Source organism: Ranitomeya variabilis, chromosome 5 (assembly GCF_051348905.1).
Source record: "Ranitomeya variabilis isolate aRanVar5 chromosome 5, aRanVar5.hap1, whole genome shotgun sequence".
NCBI classification, from domain to species: domain Eukaryota; kingdom Metazoa; phylum Chordata; class Amphibia; order Anura; family Dendrobatidae; genus Ranitomeya; species Ranitomeya variabilis.
This window is the reverse complement of record NC_135236.1, coordinates 556,247,007-556,260,151: the sequence shown is the minus strand read 5'-3', so window position 1 is coordinate 556,260,151 and position 13,145 is coordinate 556,247,007. Positions and strand designations below refer to the sequence as shown.

At 46.2% G+C, this 13,145-nt stretch overlaps 1 protein-coding gene across 3 annotated transcripts in view; it reads left to right on the top strand.

Moving 5' to 3' along the window:
* Positions 1-13,145, top strand: part of ITFG2 (integrin alpha FG-GAP repeat containing 2) — a 77,938-nt gene that overhangs the window by 54,489 nt on the left and 10,304 nt on the right. For all 3 annotated transcript variants that reach the window (XM_077265948.1, XM_077265947.1, XM_077265949.1), the window contains one exon: positions 3,060-3,151. In XM_077265948.1, the coding sequence (XP_077122063.1) occupies positions 3,060-3,151 (92 nt within the window). The remainder of the gene's footprint in view (positions 1-3,059; positions 3,152-13,145) is intronic.

Genomic DNA, 13,145 nt, shown 5'->3' with positions numbered 1-13,145 from the left:
CCTTCGCTTTATTTTACCGGAGGTGCTGAGGACCTGTTTTGTGTACACTTACTTCTATATAAGAATCACCGGTCCTCCTCGTGGACTTGATACTGCAGCCTTCCTCACAGACTGCACAGCTCTCTTGTCCATAAAATGGCTGCTGCTGGAGGAGCTTGCGACCTCACACAGGGAAGCTCCTTTTCTATTGGAGGAGGCTGACGGACAGGTCTGGTCACGTGCTTCTCCATCAGCAAAAGAACCTGAAGACCTACCTCTTCCGACAAGCCTACAACCTGCAGTAACCACCGATCAACCAAACCGCTGCACGACCAGCTCTATCCTCACCTACTGTATCCTCACCCATCCCTTGTAGATTGTGAGCCTTCGCGGGCAGGGTCCTCTCTCCTCCTGTACCAGCTGTGACTTGTATTGTTTAAGATTATTGTACTTGTTTTTATTATGTATACCCCTCCTCACTTGTAAAGCGCCATGGAAGAAATGGCGCTATAATAATATATAATAATAATAATAATCAGCAGCCATTACGTGGACAGGAGAGCTGTGCAGTCGGTGAGGAAAGCTGCAGTAACAAGAGCAAGGCACAGACTTGTCACACTTACAGTGAGGGTACACAAAATCATGGCCTCCACACACGTGTAAAATATGTCACCGGTTTAACAATCATAATGCCGACCATTGTTCAAATTTGAGTCCATATTACCAGTTATATTTGTTGAACCTTCCTTTTTAAACCTTCTTGTTTAGTTCTCTTTTGGAACATGAACCTGTGATTGTTTGATCACATATACTATATACTGCAGTACCAGAGTATTGTAGTATATAGTGTAAATCGCAGTCTCCTGTGAAACTCAACCTGGACTGCTCTTCACAGGGGTAACGACATGGCAGCCGCTTGGGTTCTTTAGCAGGTCCCTGGCTGCCACAGTAACCCAATGGTGCCCAGCGATTGATTCACAGGGGAGTGATTAAGGAGGTGTGCGCACACACCATGGTGCCAATAGGAGGAGGAGGCGCTCACACCATGGTGCCAATAGGAGGAGGAGGCGCTCACACACACTTTCGTGCCAATAGGAGGAGGTGTGCGAGCACACACCATGGTGCTAATAGGTAGAGGAGGAGGCGCGCACACACCATGGTGCTAATAGGAGGAGGAGGCGCGCACACACACCATGGTGCCAATAGGAGGAGGAGGCGCTCACACACACTTTCATGCCAATAGGAGGAGGCGCGCACACACCATGGTGCTAATAGGAGGAGGAGGCGCACACACAATGGTGTCAATAGGAGGAGGAGGTGCTCACACACACTTTAGTGCCAATAGGAGGAGGTGTGCGCGCACACACCATGGTGCTAATAGGTAGAGGAGGAGGCGCTCACACACCATGGTGCTAATAGGTAGAGGAGGAGGTGCGCACACACAGCATGGTGCCAATAGGAGGAGGTGTGCGTAGAGGAGGAGGCGCGCACACACAGCATGGAGCTAATAGGAGGAGGTGCTCACACACCATGGTGCCAATAGGAGGAGGAGGCGCTCACACACCATGGTGCCAATAGGAGGAGGAGGCGCTCACACACACTTTAGTGCCAATAGGAGGAGGTGTGTGCGCGCACACACCAAGGTGCTAATAGGAGGAAGATGCACTCGCACACCATTGTGCCAATAGGAGGAGGAGGAGTTGCGCACACACACCATGGTGCCAATAGGAGGAGGAGGAGGAGGTGTGTGCGCGCACACACCATGGTGCTAATAGGTAGAGGAGGAGGCGCTCACACACCATGGTGCTAATAGGAGGAGGATGCACTCACACACCATTGTGCCAATAGGAGGAGGAGGAGTTGCGCACACACACCATGGTGCCAATAGGAGGAGGTGTGTGCATACAGCATGGTGCCAATAGCAGGAGGAGGCACTCACACACACCATGGTGCCAGTAGGAGGAGGCACGCACACACCTTGGTGCCAATAGGAGGAGGCGTGCACACAGCATGGTGCCAATAGGAGGAGGAGATGTGTGCACACAGCATGGTGCCAATAGGAGGAGGAGGTGCGCACACACACCATGGTGCCAATAGGAGGAGGCGGAGGCGCGCACACAGCATGGTGCCAATAGGAGGAGGAGGTGCGCGCACACACACACACCATGGTGCCAATAGGAGGAGGAGGTGTGCACACACACCATGGTGCCAATAGGAGGAGGAGGCGCTCACACCATGGTGCCCATAGGAGGAGGAGGTGCGCATATACACCATGGTGCCAATAGGATGTGCGCGCACACAGCATGGTGCCAATGGGAGGGGGAGGCGCGCACACACACACACACACACACACACACACACACACACACACACACCATGGTGCCAATAGGAGGAGGAGGCGCATACACACACCATGGTGCCAATAGGAGGAGGAGGCGCGCGCACACACACACACACACACCATGGTGCCAATAGGAGGAGGAGGCGCATACACACACCATGGTGGCAATAGGAGGAGGAGGCCCACACACACCATGGTGCCAATAGGAGGAGGAGGCGCACACACACCATGGTGCCAATAGGAGGAGGAGGCGTGCACACACACACCATGGTGCCAATAGGAGGAGGAGGCGTGCACACACACACCATGGTGCCAATAGGAGGAGGAGGCGTGCACACACACACCATGGTGCCAATAGGAGGAGGAGGCGCACACACACCGGGTTGCCAATAGGATGAGATGCCCACCCGCACCAGCAACCATTCTATTTAAATGAGATTGACTTTGGCATCTAAATTGTAAACCATGATCGGCGCTCGGCTCAGGGTGCATCTGTTACAGAAGATGCCTATGTTACATCTACAGTGTGTGGACAGAGCTGATCACCTGAGCCCCCTCACCAGTAACCCAAGCAATGACAAACAGGTACTTCATTTAGGGCTGACCAGCATTGTATTCCAACAACCAAAACTCACCATTCTTACTTGGAGCAGTAATTTTGCTGTATATTTGTAAAACCTGGTCAGTTGGGTCTATGTTGCAATTTCTTCTGACCCTTGTTTTTCCATTGCATCTGTAGGTACGCTAAAGCTCATGCAGGGATCCGACAGGCTGTTATGGTCAGTTCAGGTTGATCATCAACTCTTTGCTTTGGAGAAGCTTGATGTGACGGTGAGACTGTGCCTATTTTGTGCCACCAAAATGTTCTTTACAAAATGATATATTCCTGTCCACAATTAGATTCACTATTTTCACGATTTACACCTCAGTGGGCACCTTTAAAACAATTACCAAAAAGCAAAGTTTCACCGATAGGTTGTGGATGGCTTTGTATGTCATGGTTAGGGATTTGTACTGGAGTCTCTAGGCAATGGGGAGCCAGTGAAGGGATTGACAGAGGGGAGAGGCAGGGGAATAGCGGGGGGACAGGTGGATTAGTCAGGCAGCTGAGTTCACACTGTGTGCAGAATTATTAGGCAAGTTGTATTTTGGAGGATTATTTTTATTATTGATCAACAACTATGTTCTCAATCAACCCAAAAGACTCATAAATATCAAAGCTAAATATTTTTGGAAGTTGGAGTCGTTTTTTTGTAGATTTGGCTATCTTAGGAGGATATCTGTTTGTGCAGGTAACTATTACTGTGCAGAATTATTAAGCAACTTAATAAAAACCAAATATATTCCCATTTCACTTGTTTATTTTCACCAGGTAAACCAATATAACTGCACAAGATTTAGAAATAAACATTCCTGACATGCAAAAACAAAACCCCAAAAAATTAGTGACCAATATAGCCACCTTTTTTATGATGACACTCAGCAGCCTTTTATCCATAGATTCTGTCAGTTGCTTGATCTGTTTACGATCAACATTGAGTGCAGCAGCCACCACAGCCTCCCAGACACTGTTCCGAGAGGTGTACTGTTTTCCCTCCCTGTAGATCTCACATTTTATGAGGGACCACAGGTTCTCTATTGGGTTCAGATCAGGTGAACAAGGGGGCCATGTCATTATTTTTTCTTCTTTGAGACCTTCACTGACCAGCCACGCTGTGGAGTAGTTGGGGGCATTGTCATGCATGAAAATCACATTTTTCTTGAATGATACCGGCTTCTTCCTGTACCACTGCTTGAAGAAGTTGTCTTCCAGAAACTGGCAGTAGGTCTGGGAGTTGACCTTCACTCCATCTTAAACTGCAAAGGTCCCACAAGTTCATATTTGACGATACCAGCCCATACCAGTACCCCACCTCCACCTTGCTGGCGTCTGAGTCAGAGTGGAGCTCTCTGCCCTTTACTGATCCAGCCTCTGGCCCATCAAGAGTCACTCTCATTTCATCAGTCCATAACACCTTTGAAAAGTCAGTCTTAAGATATTTCTTGGCCCAGTCTTGATGTTTTATCTTATGTTTCTTGTTCAAAGGTGGTCGTTTTTCAGCCTTCCTTACCTTGGCCATGTCCCTGAGTATCGTACACCTTGTGCTTTTTTTACTCCAGTAACGTTGCAGCTCTGAAATATGGCAAAACTGGTGGCAAATGGCAGCTTCACGCTTGATTTTCCTCAATTCATGGGCAGTTATTTTGCGCCTTTTTTGCCCAACACGCTTCTTGCGACCCTGTTGGCTATTTGCCATGAAACGCTTGATTGTTCGGTGATAAAGCTTCAAAAGTTTGGCAATTTCAAGACTGCTGCATCCCTCTGCAAGACATCTCACAATTTTGGACTTTTCAGAGCCCGTTAAATCTCTCTTCTGACCTATTTTGCCAAAGGAAAGGAATTTGCCTAATAATTAAGCACACCTTATATAGGGTTTTGATGTCATTAGACAACACCCCTCCTCATTACAGAGATCACCTGATTTACTTAATTGGTGGTTGGCTCTCAAGCCTGAACAGCTTGGAGTAGGACAACATGTATAAAAAGTATCATGTGATCAAAATACAACTTGCCTAATAATTCTGCACACAGTGTAGAATAGATTTGAGGGGTGTGAGTGTTCGAGGGGAGGCCACAGAGCAGGAGGTTGCAGTAGTCAAGGCGGGAGATGATGAGGGCATAGACTAGGGTTTTTGCAGATTCTTGGTTTAGGAATGTACGGATCCGTGAAATATTTTTGAGTTGAAGGCGGCAGGAAGTGGAAAGGGCTTGGATATGTGGTTTGAAGGAGAGATCAGTGTCAAGGATTACCCCGAGGCAGTGAGCTTGTGGGACTGGGGAGGGTGGGCAGCCGTTTACTGTAATGGATAGGTTCATTGGGGGGGGGGGGGGGGTGTCGCGTGAGATGGGGGAAAGATGATGAATTCTGTTTTGTCCATGTTAAGTTTTAGAAATCTAGCGGAGAAGAAGGATGAAATAGCAGACAGACATTGAGGGATTCTGGTTAGTAGGGTGGTGATATCTGGTCAAGAGATGTAGATCTGCGTGTCATCAGCATAGAGGTGATACTGAAAGCCGTGAGATTCTATGAGCTGTCCCAGGCCAAAGGTGTAAATGGAGAAGAGCAAGGGCCCTAGGACTGAACCTTGCGGCACTCCGACAGGTAGGGGGCGAGGTGAGGAGGCGGTGTGTGAGTGGGGGACGCTGAATGTCCGGTCTGTTAGGTATGACGAGATCCAGGATAGGGTCAAGTCTATGATGCCAAGGGATGAGAGGGTCTGTAGTAATAGGGAATGGTCCACTGTGTCAAAGGCTGAGGACAGATCCAGGAGGAGGAGGACAGAGTAGTGTTGCTTGGTCTTGGCGTTTAATAGGTCATTGGTGACCTTATTTAGGGCAGATTCAGTGGAGTGGTGTGACCGGAAGCCAGATTGTAAGCGGTCGAAAAGGGAGCAGGAAGATAGATGGGAGGACAGTTCAAGATGGACGTGTTGTTCCAGTAGTTTTGAGGCATAGGGGAGAAGTGATATAGGGCGATAGCTACATACAGAGCTTTTTCAGGATAGGTGTGATTGAGGCATGTTTAAAGCTCGAGGGGAAAACACCAGTTGTTAGTGATAGGTTGAAGAGATGGGTTAGGGTTGGGATGAAGTGGGATGGGATCGTGTCAAGTGCACAGGTGGTGAGATGTGATTTTGAGATTAGAGTGGAGAGTCGATTTTCTGTAATAGTGGAGAAGTTAGTTTTGGAGGTGGAGGGCTGGGCAGTTGGTAGGAAGGGCTCCGGAGGTTGTCGACCAAAACTGTCTCTGATGTTATCAATCTTCTGCTTGAAAAATGAGGCAAAGTCTTCAGCTGAGGTGAGTGGCTAGGGAGGAGGTGCTGGGGGACAGAGGAGAGAATTGAAGGTGTTGAATAACTGTTTAGGGTTGTGAGACAGGGAGGATATGAGAGATGAGAAGTAGGTTTGTTTAGCTGTGGCGAGTGTGGCCTTGAAAGTAGTGAGGGACTGTTTGAATGCGATGAAGTGCTCGTTGGACCCAATCTTTTCCATCTCCGCTCAGCAGCCCTGGAAGCTCGCCTCCGTTCTTTAGTCAGGCTGGTGTGCCAGGGCTGTCTGTTGATTTTGCGGGCTTTGGTATGTGTGAGAGGGGCAACAGATTCCAAAGCTACAGCTATTGTGATGTTATATAGAGCAGCAGCGGCATCTGCATTGTCTAGGGAACTTATTTCTGTAAGAGGGAGAAGGGATTCAGAGAGTGAGTGTAGATCGAGGTGTTTAAGATTTCTGCGAGGGTGTGCAAGTTTGTGGGGTGGGGATTGTAGACAAGGAGTGGAGAATGTGAGTAGGTTGTGGTCAGAAAGAGGAAGAGGTGAGTTAGAGAGGTTAGATAGGGAGCAGAGGCGGGTGAAGATGAGGTCCAGTGTGTGGCCATCTTTGTGGGTGGCTGTAGAACAGTGTTTCTCATCTCCAGTCCTCAAGACCCCACAGCAAGTCATGTTTTCAGGATTTCCTTAGTATTGCATAGGCGATGGAATTAATGCTTGAGCAGGTGATGAAATTATCACCTGTGCAATACTAAGGAAATCCTGAAAACATGACCTGTTGTGGGGTCTTGAGGACTGGAGGTGAGAAACACTGCTGTAGAAGATCATTGAGTGAGGCCGAAAGAGGAAGTGAGAGATAGAAGCTTAGTGGCAGCTGAGAGGGAAGTGTCAATGGGGATGTTGAAATCACCCAAGATGATAGTGGGGATGTCAGCGGAGAGGAAATTAAGTAGCCAGGTGAAGTGGTCAACGAAGGTGGTGGCTGGCCCTGGGGGGTGGTAAATGACAGCCAGTTGGAGGGGGAGTAGATGCGCACAGAGTTCGCCTCAAAGGAAGGGAGGGTAATAGAGGGTGGTAATTGGATTGGGGTGAAGGAGCAGTTATCTGACAGGAGAAAACCAACTCCTCCACACTGCTTGCTGCAGGGGCAGGGTGTGTGGGAAAGGTGGAATCCACCATACGAAAGTACAGCTGGAGAGGCTGTGTCAGAAGGGGTGAGCCAGGTTTTGGTGATGGCGAGGAAGGAAAGTTTGGTAGTAACAAAAAGATCATGGATGTAGGAAAGCTTGTTGCAGACAGAGCGAGTGCTCCACAGAGCTCCTGTTAGTGGGACTGGGGAAGCGGGGGTTGGGTGAATGGGTGTAAGGTTAGAGTGGTTACGGAAAGTTGTTATAGAGCGTGGGTGGGAGGTAGAAATGACTGTGGGAATGTGGTGAGGAGGACCAGGATTTGGAGAGATATCACCAGCAGTGAGAGAGAGCAGAGAAAGTGTTAGCAGGTGGGAGCGGACCGTCGGCACAACAAAAGCTACATGTAACTTTTTTGTGCGACGTGTCCGCCATTTCCGACCGCGCATGCGCGGCCGGAACTCCGCCCCCGCCTCCCCGCACCTCACAATGGGGCAGCGGATGCGTTGAAAAAACAGCATCCGCTGCACCCGTTGTGCGGCGCTTACAACGCTAGCGTCGGTACGTCGGCCCGACACACTGCGATGGGCCGAGTACGACGCTAGTGTGAAAGTAGCCTTAGGCTTCTTTCACACTTGCATCGGTACGGGGCGGTCGCAATGCGTCGGCCCGACACACGTTGTGAAAATTGTGCACAACGTGGGCAGCGGATGCAGTTTTTCAACGCATCCGCTGCCCAGTCTATGTCCTGGGGAGGAGGGGGCAGAGTTACGGCCACGCATGCGCGGAAATGGCGGACGCGACGTACAAAAAAAAGGTTACATTGAACTTTTTTTGTGACGACGGGGCTAAAGTTATGGTTAGGGTTGGGGCTAAAGTTAGGGTTAGGGTTAGAGTTGGGATTAGGGTTTGGATTAGGGTTGGGATTAGGTTACGTTTGGGATTAGGGTTACATTTGGGATTAGGGTTGGGATTAGGGTTAGGGGTGTGTTGGATTTAGGGTTTTGATTAGGGTTATGGTTAGGGTTGAGATTAGGGCTGTTTTGGGGTTAGGGTTGTGATTATCGTTAGGGTTGTGATTAGGATTATGGATCGGGTTGAGATTAGGGTTAGGGGTGTGTTGGAGTTAGGGTTGGAGTTATAATTTGGGGGTTTCCACTGTTTAGGTACATCAGGGGGTCTCCAAACACGACAGCCAATTTTGCGCTAAAAAAGTCAAATGGTGCTCCCTCCCTTCTGAGCTTTGCCGTGCGCCCAAACAGTGGTTTACCCCCACATATGGGGCATCAGCGTACTCGGGATAAATTGGACAACAACTTTTGTGGTCTAATTTCTCCTGTTACCCTTGTGAAAATAAGAATTTGTGGGCAAAAAAATCATTTTTGTGAAAACAAATGCGATTTTTTATTTTCACGGCTCTACGTTATAAACTTCTGTGAAGCACTTGGGGGTTCAAAGTGCTCACCACACATCTAGATAAGTTCCTTAAGGGGTCTAGTTTCCAAAATGGTGTCACTTGTGGGGGGTTTCCACTGTTTAGGCACATTAGGGGCTCTCCAAACGCGACATGGCGTCCGATCTCAATTCCAGCCAATTCTGCATTGAAACAGTCAAACGGTGCTCCTTCACTTCCAAGCTCTGCGGTGCGCCCAAACAGTGGTTTACCTCCACATATGGGGTATCGGCGTACTCAGGAAAAATTGCACAACAAAATTTGTGGTTAAATTTCTGTTTTTACACTTGTGAAAATTAAAAAAAAAATGGTTCTGAAGTAAAATGTTTGCAAAAAAAAGTTAAATGTTCATTTTTTTCTTCCACATTGTTTCAGTTCCTGTGAAGTACGTAAAGGGTTAATAAACTTCTTGAATGTGGTTTTGAGCAGCTTGAGGGGTGCAGTTTTTAGAATGGTGTCACACTTGGTTATTTTCTATCATATAGACCCCTCAAAATGACTTCAAAGGTGATGTGGTCCCTAAAAAAAACATGGTGTTGTAAAAATGAGAAATTGCTGGTCAACTTTTAACCCTAATAACTCCCTAACAAAAAAAAAAAATTGTTTCCAAAATTGTGCTGATGTAAAGTAGACATGTGGGAAATGTTATTTATGAACTATTTTTTGTGACACATCTCTCTGATTTAAGGGCATAAAAATACAAAGTTTGAAAATTGCAAAATTTTAAAAATTTTCGCCATATTTCCATTTTTTTCATAAATAATCGCAAGTAATATCGAAGAAATGTTACCACTAACTTGAAGTACAATATGTCACGAAAAAACAATCTCAGAATCAGCGGGATCCGATAAAGCGTTCCAGAGTTATAACCTCTTAAAGTGACACTGGTCAGAATTGTAAAAATTGGCTCGGTCATTAAGTACCAAATTGGCTCTGTCACTAAGGGGTTAAGTCCCTTTATTTGAAATAAAAATAACAAAACAGTTATACTCACCTAACGCCCATTCCATTGAAGCCAATGTCTCCTGTAATAAAACAAAAAAAAAATCCCTCACCTGTACAAGTATGCAGCTTTTAACCCCCACAGTTTATTGATTGTATGCACATACCCTTAGCTTTAGCAAATAAATGTTACTTTTTGTATAATGAAACATAAATGCTGTAAACAGAAATATATACGGTAACTTTGGAATAAGTGCCCACAATAGCGGCTGGTGGAATCGTGACCCACCCGCCGCTATTAACTAGTTAAATGCCGCTGTCAAACTCTGACAGTGGCATTTAACTAGCGCTTCCGGCCATCGGGCCGGAAATGCGCACACCGGTGACCCCCGTCACATGATTGGGGTACATCGGTGCGTATAGCAATGCAGTAATTCAGCTAAATAGGAGCGATCAGTTTTAGCATTTAGTGAACCTAGCAAAAAAGCTAAACAAAAAACAAGTGTGGGATTGCACTTTTCTTTGCAATTTCACCACACTTGGAATTTTTTCCCGTTTTCTAGTACAAGACATGGTAAAACCAATGGTGTTGTTGAAAAGTACAACTCGTCCCGCAAAAAACAAGCTTTCACATGGCCATATTGACAGAAAAATAAAAAAGTTATGGCTCTGGGAAGAAGGGGAGCGGAAAATGAAAACGAAAAAAGGACAGCGGCGTGAAGGGGTTAAATCGAGAGTGGTGTTACACAAAATAGTTAATAAATAAGATTTCCCACATGTCTACTTTACATCAGCACAATTTTGGAAGCATTTTTCCAACTAAATTTACAAAACCATTTTTTTAGGGACCATCTCATATTTGAAGTGAGTGTGGGGTGTCAGTATAACAGAAAATACCCAAAAGTGACACCATTCTAAAAACTGCACCCCTCAGGGTGCGCAAAACCCCTCAACAAGTTTATTAACCCTTCTGGTGCTTCCTGAGAACTATAGCAATATGGAAGGAAAAAATGAACATTTTTACTTTTTTTCACAAAACATTTACTTTGGAACCAATTTTTTTTTATTTTCACAAGGATATCAGGAAAAATTGACCACAACATTTGCCACTGTTTGGGTGCATGGAAGGGCTCAGAAGGGAGGGAGCACAGTTTGACTTTTTGAACGCAAAATTGGCTGCAATCAATGGTGACGCCATGTCGCCTTTGGAGACCCACTGATGTACCTAAATAGTGGAAGTCCCCCCCAATTCTATCTCCATCCCTAACCCCAACACACTCCTAACCCTAATCCCAACCCTAACCATAACCCTAAAAACAGACCTAACCCTAATCCCAACCCTAACTTTTGCCTAACCCTAATGGCAAAATAGAAATAAATACATTTTTTTAATTTTATTATTTTTCCCTAACTAAGGGGGTGATAAAGGGAAGGTTGATTTACTATTTTTTTTTATTTTAATTATTGTGATGGGGTCTATCACAGTGATCAAAATGAACCAGTAGAAAAAAATTCCTATTGGTGCCGAGCAGCAGATCTCGGCGGGCGCACATTTTCTTCCCGGAAGAAGAGTCCACCAGCAGGGAGACTTCACGGGGGGATTCAGGGACACCGGAGGTACCGGGGGGGCGATCAGGGGGCCCCATTTCTACTCTGATGTGTGATCACATCAGAGAATAGAGAAATTAAATGAGAAATCGGACTTTTATTTTTGCTTTTGCCGTTATTCCGTTAATAACGGTGATCGCAACACTGGGGTCGGTAAAACCCGACCCGACTCATGTTCTCTGGGGTGTTATGCACGTTAAAAATGATAATTACTTACGGGTAATTTGATTTCCCAGAACCATGACAGCACCGCACATGAGAGATGGCATCCGCCCCCAGGAACAGGAAACCTGTAGCAGAGATAAAAGAATGGGGCGGCCACTCTCTCCTCAGTTTGTTTCAGAGTATGGAAGATGACCGCTTTGTTAGTACACATTCGTATATCATATTTACATTGTATAGCTGTATATTAGCTTATATATATATATATATATATATATATATATATATATATATATATATATATATATATATATATATATATATATAATATTTATTTATGATCTATTCATTTATCTATATATATTATTTTATTTTTATTTTTTTGTGAATCACACAACCATCACCAAGATAGGGCGGGAATTAATGCGGTGCTGTCATGGTTCTGGAAAATCAAATTACCCGTAAGTAATTATAATTTTTTCCCTTCACCATGACAGCACCGCACATGAGAGGAAGAAATAGAAGACTCCTTAGGGTGGGACAACAGCAGATAACACCTTTCTCCCGAAAGACAAGTTTGATAGACCTAAGTCTAGCCTATAATGACGGAAGAAGGTAGAGGGTGAGGACCATACTGCCGCCCTACAAATCTGCTCCACCGAGGCGATTGCCCTTTCCGCCCAGGATGTGGCAATAGCACGCGTGGAGTGGGCCGTAACACCCTGTGGGGGGATATGGCCAGAAGAGGAATACGAAAGTGAAATAGCCGCACGCAACCACCGTGCAATAGTTGCCTTCGAGGCCTTTTTCCCCCTGTTTGTCCCCTGGAAGGTGACAAAAAGGGCTGATGACTGACGCCAAGATTTTGTGGCTTCTATGTATTGAAGCAGGCAGCGTCTGACATCAAGACAATGGAAGGTTTGCTCTCCCTGGTATTTTGGTTGAGGACAAAATGAGGGTAGGATAATTTCCTGGTCCCTATGAAATTTAGAATTGACCTTTGGTAGGAAGGCCGGGTCAGTTTTGATAATTACCCTGTCATCCTGGAAGGTAGTGTAAGGGGGGTTCACTGAAATAGCCTGCAGCTCGCAAGTACGGCAGGCTGAAGTTAAAGCAACCAGGAGGACAGTTTTAAGGGTCAAAGATTTTATTGAAATAGAATCAAGAGGCTCAAAAGGGGAAACAGTTAGAGAATTTAAAACTAAATTTAGATCCCAGGGAGCCACCTTGGGAGATAATTTTGAGGGTCTAGATGTAAAGGAGGCTTGGATGAACCTATAGACCCAAGGGTGGTCAGCAAGTTTGTGATCAAACAGCGCACCCAGGGCGGAGACATGCACCTTCAGGGTGCTAGTAGATGGCCCTCTCTCCAACCCTTTTTGGAGAAATTCTAAAAAATTTTTTTACCGGGACTTCTTGGCTTGTCTGGGACAACTGTCGCCCCGAGAATTCCAGAAATTTTTGCCAAATTTTTTGATATTTTTCTGAGGTGACTTTTTTCCTGCTAGCGAGCAATGTGGTCACTAAAGGGTTCGAGAAACCTTTTGCTAGTAGCAGTCCCCTCTCAAGTTCCAGGCGGTGAGATGTAGCCTGTGTACTTAAGGGTGTTGAACTGGTCCCTGGTGTAGGAGATCCGATGTATCTGGAAGGATCCACGGGTCCGAGA